Below are 9,656 nucleotides of genomic sequence, written 5' to 3'. Positions count from 1 at the left end.
ACACCCCCAAATACAAATACACGTATTTTAGCCCTGTAGATGAGTAAAGTTTCAAGAGGCTACCAAAAATGTCCATCTGTTCTATAATTTATTTTGCCAGTAGTAACTATACCTATTAGAGCCACCAAGACAGCGTTTTGTAATGAAAACCTTTTTTTCTTCAAAACATATGCATGCACATGCATATTTCAACCAGAACTCAGTACACAAGATCCCAGACTTAAAGCAATTATTTTTAATCAGAGAACTCAGCTTATGTGCAAGTCCCACAAATGACTAAATACGTGGTTTATTAGGTTCGCATGCTTCCACAAAATGGAATTTAGCAGATTATTAGTTCATAACATGGACTAATTGCTTTTTGTAATTCCCAGATGCTGCACATTACTATCCAGAAGGATTTTTATGTGTGCGCATTATTACTGATCCATAATCTGCTAAAGAGGCACTGCTCTGAATGCATATACTAGAAACAGTAAGTACAATGCTATATAGCCAATAGCTAACAACAAAAAATACTCTTAGGGTGCATAGTTCAAGTGACTTAATACACTCATTACTGCTGAGAGGCTGATATTTTAAGTATGTTTTGAATGCCAATAACGTAATTTGATTAGCTGTTATCAAGTCTAGAGGTATACCTCTTTCCAAACAAAACTGGATTGTACAACATGGAAATCAGTCGTCTGACTTCTACCATTGCAGATTCAATAAATACACACATGTAAACACAATTCCCAGCATACTAAAAGAAAAGAGAACAACAAAAAAATAAATTCAGAGCTAAAGGTGTTGCTAAGTTTTGTAACCCTGCACAAAATCTGTTTTTCTTAGCTCTTTAGGCCTACAACTTGTAACTATCCCTGTAGCTCCAACAATCACAACTCTGGTACTGGAAGTTACAAAGATAGATCCTTGTGCACACCAGAAGCCTTACTGACTTAATTGCTCTTTCTGTATGTCCCTGTGTCTGCTGGTAGGACCGGCTGTGTTCAAATGCTGCACAGAAAGCATACTGTTTGCTCTGAAACATTTGGGAGTGAATGCTAGTCTGACAGGAACACTGACTTATGGCTTAAAATAGCAGCACCAGGTCAAAGAAAAAAATACCTAAAAGCCAGTAATCATTTTCCAAATCTAATTCTCTGCTCACATTATCCAGGAAAGAAGTAGTATACAGACCGCAATCCTGTAACCCCTTACTCACACGCTTTATTTTATTACCACGGGTACTCCCAATGTCACAGGAGACACTGAATAGGCAGCGCTGGGGAGCGGGCAACGCAGCGCTCTGCGTGAGCTCACACCGAGTTTTATTAAGACCGGCGGTCTTTGCAGGCCTCGGGACAGCACTCCCATAAATAACAACGCTGTGAGGCGGCGGGGCGCGGCCCGCGGACCGTTGGTGGCAGGCCGCCCCCCGCTACCGGGCAGCGGCGCCGTGGCACTTCACGCCCGGCGGAGCAGCCACCGCCTGCCGCGCTCCGACATCAGCGCTACGGGGGGAAAGGGCGAATTCATGTCACTCTCCGGCCACGGTTTGTATTCCTTCCCCTAAAACCACCTCGCTGACCTGAATGTGTTTAAACGAGCTCCCGCGCCCGTGCCGCTGTTATCACCAGAGATGGTAACGGTAAAAACCGTAACCCTACTTGTCGCTCCCGGCCCGCCCCGCAGGGCCACCGCCCGGCACTGACCCCAGGCAGCGGGCCGCCTAGCAGCTCTCCCGACGGAGCGCTGCCGGGGCGCCGGCCGCTGTCCCGCCGCGTCCCCTCAGCCTCAGACGGGCAGCCGGCGGGGAGCGGGACGGCGAGGACACCCCTCCCCACTCCCCACCTCAGGCGAGGCGCGGGCGGGAAGCGGCCTCCGCTGCCTCCCGCCACTTCTCCTCAGCGGGGGCGGAAGCGGTTGGGACCGCGCCCGGGGCGGGCCAGGGCGGCTGCGGGCTCTCCGCGGAGAGGGCCGTGGGGAGAGCGCCCGCCCGTGCGCAGAGTGCATGAGGGCGGCAGCCTCCCCCCGGGCAGCCTCTAGAAACGACGCTGAGGACGGCGGGAGCGGGCGAGGGGCGCCACCTCCCCTCGGCCACCCTTCCCAGTGGTCCCCCAGCCGCACGCACCCCGCCGGACCAGCTCGCCTCAGCCCAACAGACCGAAGTTCTACCGCCGGCGGGGCGTGGGAGGGGCGGGACGCAGGAATCCCGCCGCCCCCCTCGTCCCCCGCGCCCCCGGCCACTGTGCCGGCACCCCGGCTTTAATCGTCTCCTTATATGGACACCAGAATGTCTGACGTCATCCCAACGCTGGGAAACCAGCGCCCGCGCAACCAAGCTTGGTTGGGAAGGCGGGTGGTGCGGGAAAGGCGGGGGGGCGGAGGAGGAGGAGGGAGGCTTTGGAATGTTGATGGACGCGGCATTGCGCCACTGGGAGCGGCTGTCCCGGCTCGGGCATTGGGCGAGGGTGGCCGAGGGGGCGGGGAGCCGTGGGAGAGGTAGGTTGTGGTGGTTGAAAAGCCGCCGCCTGGCTGAGGAGCGGTGCCAGTGCGGGGTGGGCACTGCCAGGGGGAGTCGGGAGGGCAGCGAGTTCGAGTCCCGCCTCCGCGAGCCTGAACCGGGAGCCGCTTTTCCGGGCTGCTGCAATCCGCTGAGGGGCGAGGGGAGGTCCGAGTGGTGGTTTGTTTCCCTCTCCTTCCTCATTTTTCTCCTTGCGCGGAGGCCGCGGTTTTCTCCGTGGGGCGCCAGCCCGCCGGGACAGAGTTTGCCAGGAGTTTGTGCGGACTTCGGGCCCCGGCCCCCCGCCCCGCCGCCGCCATGCCCGTCTTCCACACGCGCACCATCGAGAGCATCCTGGAGCCGGTGGCCCAGCAGATCTCCCACCTGGTCATCATGCACGAGGAGGGGGAGGTGGACGGCAAGGCCATTCCGGACCTCACCGCCCCCGTGTCGGCCGTGCAGGCCGCTGTCAGCAACCTGGTGCGGGTGAGTAGCGGCGGCCGGGCCGCCTCCTCCGCCCCGCCCGACGGGAGCAACTTTGGCCGCCGCGGTCAACTTCGGGGTCCCGCGACCGCAGAGCCCGCCCGCCCCGGCCTGTCGCGCACAGGTGCGCGGGGTCCCCCCCCGCGCCGGCCGTTGGTCTCCCGACCGGCGCCCCGTAACGGACCGGCTTCCCCGGCGGTGCCGCCGGTAGCGGCGGTCGAGGCAGGGGCCGGGAAGGGGTTAAGCTGGGAGGCTTTCTGGACCTGTGCGGCTCCTGTCTGGAAGCCGCCTTCGGCTGTTCCCGCCCCGGCCGGCGAAGGAGCTCGGCGAGCCGTGCTGCGGGGCAGTGAGTGGTGCGGAACAGCGGGCTGTTCACCGTCCCTGTGGCTGAAGAAGTCTGCCTTTTCCCCAGCCGAGGGACGACATCGCGTTACAGTGCAGTCAGGCGCTGTAATTGTTGCTGTTTGTACCCTCCTATCCGCTCCGCGCAGAGCGCTCCCTGAAACGTCTCACAGATGTCTCCGATACGCTCTCTGGTTTCTTGCTGTCTTGGAAACTCCTATTTTAAGTGTATGCACTGTGTGATCCTACCCTAAAAAAAACCCCCTAAAACTCCCAGGCGTTTGATGGTGATTTTTATATTGGTGAAGGCTGGCGGTTCGTTATCAGCGCCGGAGTCGAGGAGGGGCAGCCGGTGGTTTCTAGGCAAAGTTTGGAGTTGTAGTTTGTTCTCTTTGTTACATAGCCTCGAGTGTGAGTTACTGTTTGCTTGTGGGAAGCTAAAGGTGGCTGAAAATCGGCTTGAATCTCTCGACTTCTTGAAAGCAGCTATACATAGCATGTCTCTTTAACATCTGAGTATTTGCAGTATGGACATTTCAGTCTGATAAGTGCAAATGACTAATACGTTTGAAATGTTTTAGTTGTATTAGTACTTTTATAACCAACTGCATCAAAAGTATAGCAAACTGTTGCAAGGCAGAAATGTCTTGTTTGATATAGAAAGCACTGCAATATTGCATACTCCTCTATTTCATTAAGAATTACCTGGTAATACTTGCCTTGCACTTCTGTTAAGTTCATTTACAAATACTCTGAGATAATTTTTGAACATCAGATGTTACTTGCTCACTTTGAATCCTATAAAATTCTTAAGTGATTTGTGGCAAGCGATATCCCTTGCCAGCAAACTTTGCCTTAAAATGAAATAGCTACATACAGATAAAATATTGTGTCACTGTTCAGTGATGTATTAATCATGCACTGAAATCATGAGGTTTGTGGGTATAAGAAGCTGTCAAGATGACTAACGTACATGATGTGTTTATCAGACTTCGGCCTGTAGTACTTGCTACTGCTAGAATAACTTGCCACTTCGAGGTTTTGCAGTTTACTACAGTGTAACTATAACTCTTGGTCCCCATGACTCCATGAATTTCACAGGATGTGCTGTCTGGATACTTGTGCTTCTTCCTGACTTTAGCTGAAATTCTTGCTTTTATGAAGAACAATTGGTCTGCAGCAATGATGTATATTGACTGTAAGGGTGTGAAGCCTGAGTATGAAATACTTTTCCTTGAAAGGAAGACTTTAGAATAATGCTTTGCCTCTCTGAGCTTAGCCTGTATCGTTGGGTTGTGTGACTATTCCCCGCCCCCCCTTCTCTCAAAAGGAACCTGATCTGATAAAGTAGCATTTATTAGAGAAATGCAGAAACAGAATTAGTTTCTTTCTGCAGCTTGCTAATGCCAGCTGCTCTTTCATTTTGGACTGTTTTGGAAGCCTCTGGTTTTCTTTTCTTGCCTGCTAGGTAGATAAAAGGAAAGACTGAATTTTTCTGTGTTAATTCACAAAGAGCAAATAAAGTGGTGTAATCTGAGGTGGTATTTAGAGGGAAGATGCCCTGATCTGGTAGAATACAGCTTTGACTACATTAGGAAAAATACAGAATAAAAATTCCGTTTCTGTCTGGAGCATAATTCTGAAGTGTAAAGGTGATTTGTGAAGTTGTAATTTCACAGGAGCAGGAATATTTGTGCAGACAGGTTTTCTAATTGAGAGCCTTCTGGTGGCTTCACAGGTGACAGCAAAGATGAAAATGTCAGTAGAACCATGACAGTAATGTAGCTGCTAGCTCTTTGTGTAGCTTGCTGTCTGCTCAGGGTTCTTCGTGTAGCATGAGTATCACAAAGTGTACGTGATGGTAAGTACTGACCAGCAGAGAAGTTTAAGTGATAACTTGTCACACACAGCAGCACCATTCTCTGGCTCCCCAGCCTATAGTAAGGACTCCACAGTTTGGAAGATGCAATATTTAATTCATGGAACTATTGCATCTGGAAGTAACTGCTGATAGCAGTGTTTGAAGTGCTGAGACCCATTCTTGTGCAAGGCCTAGGAGATGTGCTGTGTGGGGAAATGGGCTAGGAAATGAGAAAATGGCTATGAGAAAGGAGCCACGTGCAGTAACTTAAAGTATAATTTGTTGACATTCCTGAGATGGAGTTAACACAATACGCGATATGCAAGATGGAACGGAGGTTGATAGGTATGAGTGTCTTAAATTAAGACTATTAGATGAGTTAAAAGGGAGTCCTTCTCCAAGATACAACTTGACTACAGACCTTTATATGAGAACTTTTCCTTCAGTTTGCCATTCGGCATGCATTTCTGTATGTTCTGTCAGAAATGGATGTGCTGTATTTTAAGGTTTGCCTGAAGCCACCTTAAGTTTTATGGGTTTTGTAATGTAAGGTTTGCATACCCAAGATGACCTACTATAGGGATGCTTCCTTGTCAGAACCTAGTAAAGTAATCCTAGGTAAGAGATAGTCCAAGTCATTGTTGAAGCTAATGAAATAACTAAATCTTTACAATTTAGTCTCTTTCCCATGGTAAATACCAAAGACTTGGTATTCTATATTTCTGTATTAGTTCCCAATATGTGACAGTTTGATTCCACTGTGTCTTGAATATTCTGTTAGGGGATAGCTTTTGCAGAACAATACTCAAATTGTTTTGGAGGAATTTGATGAAATTTCTTAACTGTGAAATAAAGAACATGTTGCCCATGCAAACATTTTCCATGTAGAGGTAAGCGGCAGAAGCTTTTTTGCACAAAAATAACCTTTGACTGGAGCCAATAATTTGAGGGAGAGGCTTCAGACTGATATCACAAGATTAATAATGTACTAAATCAGTCCTTCTTTAACTGAAGGTCTTGATATTTTTGTTGGCTGATATTTGGAGTGGATGTGTGCTTCTTATGGGAGGGTTGGGGTTTAGTTTGGTATTTCTTGTAGCTAAAGATTTAACACTGTAAGACAACAGAATTGGGAGGGGGGGAAATAGTCAAGTGCAATAAGCAGGGAATAATTTGGAGCTTGCTAAATACACTATTAGTTTAGTGGGCAGTGAAATGAAATTCTGAATTCCAGCTGGTCAAACCTCACTGGGAGGAAATGAACCACATGGTGGTTTTCTAATTTTTTTGAATAAAACATTCATCAAACTTTTAGCCTATTTTTTTAAAAAGAGGGATTTCTATCAAAGATGACTAATGATGATGCAGAAAACTTAAACCTATCACACACATTATATAAAATATCTTCATTTCATGGAGGAGAAAAATCTCTACTTTCCAGTAGTGAGTTTACAAGCATTTATGTTCAGAGTAATGTTATATTACTGCCAAACAGAGAAAGCAGATTCTACTCTTATGTTTTAAACTCCATTCACTTCACTTACTGCCTTGTATGGATTCTGGCTTTCTGTCAGTACAGGCATAGCCCACTCTTGTCACTTCTCTCTACTGTTTAGCACAGAACTGCTTCAGAACCACGTTCTGCCAAATACCAACAGTACCGTGGGTGAAGCTGCTGAGTCTGACAGGTAGGGAAGTAATTCTGTGCATGAGTATTAAGGTAATAGAACGGAACCTGATAAGGGACTTAAGAAGTACACATAATTTAAATACTGGAGCAGGATCAGCAACTCAAGGAGATGTTGGCTTTTCAGAGGCTGGGTTGTTGAACCAGGCCAATGCTCTGAAAGATCTGACCTGCTTTACCTGAGACCAAATGCCTGACCATTACCCTGTTATTCAGTCCCTAGTTTTGACTGAGCTTGAGCCATCTGAGGAAAGTGACACTGATGTGAAATGCTCATAATGAAAAATTTAAGACATTTATGGTCACAAATGAAGTGGCTGAGAACTTTCAGAACAGAGATCTGCTCTGAAAGGCCATCACTTGTCTAGGTATGATGTAGCTTCTGCCTTTCCGTCCTCCATGCTATAAGTGCTGTCCTTTTGTATTTGAATCTATATGTTTCATAAGTGTCTACATGTATCTAATCTCTATTACATTTTTTTTTTATGGGGAAAAATTGCTTTACTCCCTATTAAATTGTTAACGATCACATTTCTTAAGAATGTATTCTTGGTGGATGCTGTGATAGAACTTTATTTACCTACTGAGATTTGGAGGCTTATGAATCTATACTGACATCTTTCAGTCACTAACCACAACTAGCAGGTCAGTGTAATCATCGTAAGGGTCTCTTAGCTTATAAATATCCTGTCTCGTAGTCATGGTTTATCAGGTGTTTCCTTTAAGTACAGCAGGGCCAAGCACTATTTTTAAAAGTAAATAAATGCAGTCTAGAGTAAGATTAAGCTTAACTGGGGATTGTACTTGATGAGAACACCACTCTATAGCACTGGATCAGTCAGTCAGTCATATCAGAATGTCACTTCCTAAAGTTGTAAAGTCAGTCTCTTTAAACTACCACCAGCTGAAGCCCACCCCACCTAGGCACAACTAAAACTGCACAGGTTACTCTCAAAACAGATGAAACTCTATACTGGTAGTTAGGCAGTGACATAAAGTTTAAAACAAACCAAACAAAAAAAACTTAACTGTGGAAGAGTAGCATTTAGTGTAGCTGCAGCAGCTGTCCTATCTCATCCTAGTGGATGAAGAAGTGGTAATCACCTGACATGTTCTGGGTGCATATCCATGGGCCTCTGTCAAGTGGGAAGTTGCCTGGGGTTGCAGGGCCATGCAGAAAGAGCTGTGCATTTTCCCTGGACAGGCTGTGAATTGCCTACCAACACCTGCAAACCACAAGTTTGGAAACTACCTGTATAAATGAATTTGTGAAAAATGCAGCCTACCTTGAAATCCTTGTCATGATTACAGTGGCAAAAGTCAAATATATGGCTAAACACTTAGAACAAGGAGAAATGGCCTGACTGGAGAGTGGATGGTAAAACAGCTTCCCCATCCCTAAGTTTTCTTCTGGCATAGCTGACTTGCCTGTATCTCAGGGTACACAAGAGAGGAGTGAGCTGTTGAGGACAGCTTAGTGTTTCTCTTGTTTGAGGAAAAAAAAATTAGCTTGCAATATTTATGTTTATGTATCTTGAAAAAGGATGGAGAAGAAAGGAAAAAGGTAACCTTTTTCCTTGCAGAATTTTCTGCACAGCACAAAAGATGTCTCTCAAGGGGTTGTAGTAACTTTCTGAATTTTGTAACTTGTCATGGGATATGTATAGATCTGCGCCACCTCATCTCCGGTTTATTGTATTGGAATATCTTTAAGCTGAAAGAAATGGGTTGTTACAGCAGTTCATCTGAACTCTACAGAACTCTAAAACTTAGTGACAAGTGAATGAGAGTGCTAGAAAAGCCCTGATGATCTCATGAGAGAGTAAGTCTTTTCATTATAGGTTTCTAGGTCTTGTCTATGTGTAGCAGAAACTTGTGATTAGTGTTAGGAGAGTGAGTGTTTTTTAAATAATAAAAAATTCCTTCTTTTTTGAAATAGAACATTCTGCTTCAATGTACCTGCAATTTCTTTAGGGATAATTTACTGTATTGTGGAAACCGTGGCCATATGCTCTGAGAAAGTGGATAAAACCCATTAGGGTGAGTGCATGGGAAGGACAGGGAGAAGAGTGATTAATGATTAATCGGACAGAAAGCAACTTTGTAGTAACAAAAGCACATAATAAACTTCTTTCTTGCTTTTATCTGTTAGGAATTATCTTTACATAAGTGATAAATCAGCTTCCGATTTGAATGGAATAATCTCTTTGTTATGTTATTATGTTTGGAGACTTAATTTATAACAGTCTCGTCCATCAGCTTTAAAAGGAATCTTTTGTTCTCTATTCCTTTAAATGTGCATAGAGATGGTGAATGCCTCCATTAGTAATTACATGCAGCTTGCTTTTTGGGCATAAAAACTGAGAATATTATTGTGGAATGGATAACTTTAAAGTGGCAGTTGGACTGAAAAATTCCATATGCCAACAATATGGTGTATACCACTGCTGCTCTGGAAAACTTAACATATGCTTTCTGCTGCATAAGTGAATTACACCAGTGAGGGAGGAGTTGTTAAATCCATATTAAGGGCCAATGTTCACCAATTTATTCTTGTTCCTGACTTCTTGTAGCTTTAGAGTGTCACGTAGTTTTGCTTTGTGCTTTGAAACAAGAAGATTATTTTTTTTCACATAGTGGTATTGGACTGTGGACATGGAATTGCTTTTATAGAGTTTAATAAAACAATGAACCAAATAAAACATGGTTCAGTATGTTGTACACTTGGAAATTTGTAGCTTCAGAACGTAAGTAGGGTAATTTATAGGTGTCTTCCCCTTCCCAATATAGTTGAA

The 9,656-nt window shown here is 45.7% G+C and overlaps 1 protein-coding gene across 2 annotated transcripts in view; it reads left to right on the top strand.

Annotated features, from left to right (window-relative positions):
* The first annotated feature begins 2,505 nt into the window (after window positions 1-2,505).
* The window catches only part of VCL (vinculin), a 63,747-nt gene continuing 56,596 nt past the window's right edge, over window positions 2,506-9,656 (top strand). The window contains exon 1 of one of the 2 annotated variants that reach the window (XM_075155347.1): window positions 2,506-2,974. In XM_075155347.1, the coding sequence (XP_075011448.1) occupies window positions 2,807-2,974 (168 nt within the window). In that variant the 5' untranslated portion in view covers window positions 2,506-2,806. The remainder of the gene's footprint in view (window positions 2,975-9,656) is intronic. The other variant, XM_075155346.1, reaches the window with a different exon arrangement.

This window comes from Calonectris borealis, chromosome 7, assembly GCF_964195595.1.
Source record: "Calonectris borealis chromosome 7, bCalBor7.hap1.2, whole genome shotgun sequence".
Taxonomy (NCBI): domain Eukaryota; kingdom Metazoa; phylum Chordata; class Aves; order Procellariiformes; family Procellariidae; genus Calonectris; species Calonectris borealis.
The sequence above is the reverse complement of the archived record's forward strand: the minus strand, read 5'-3'. Positions and strand labels throughout refer to the sequence as shown.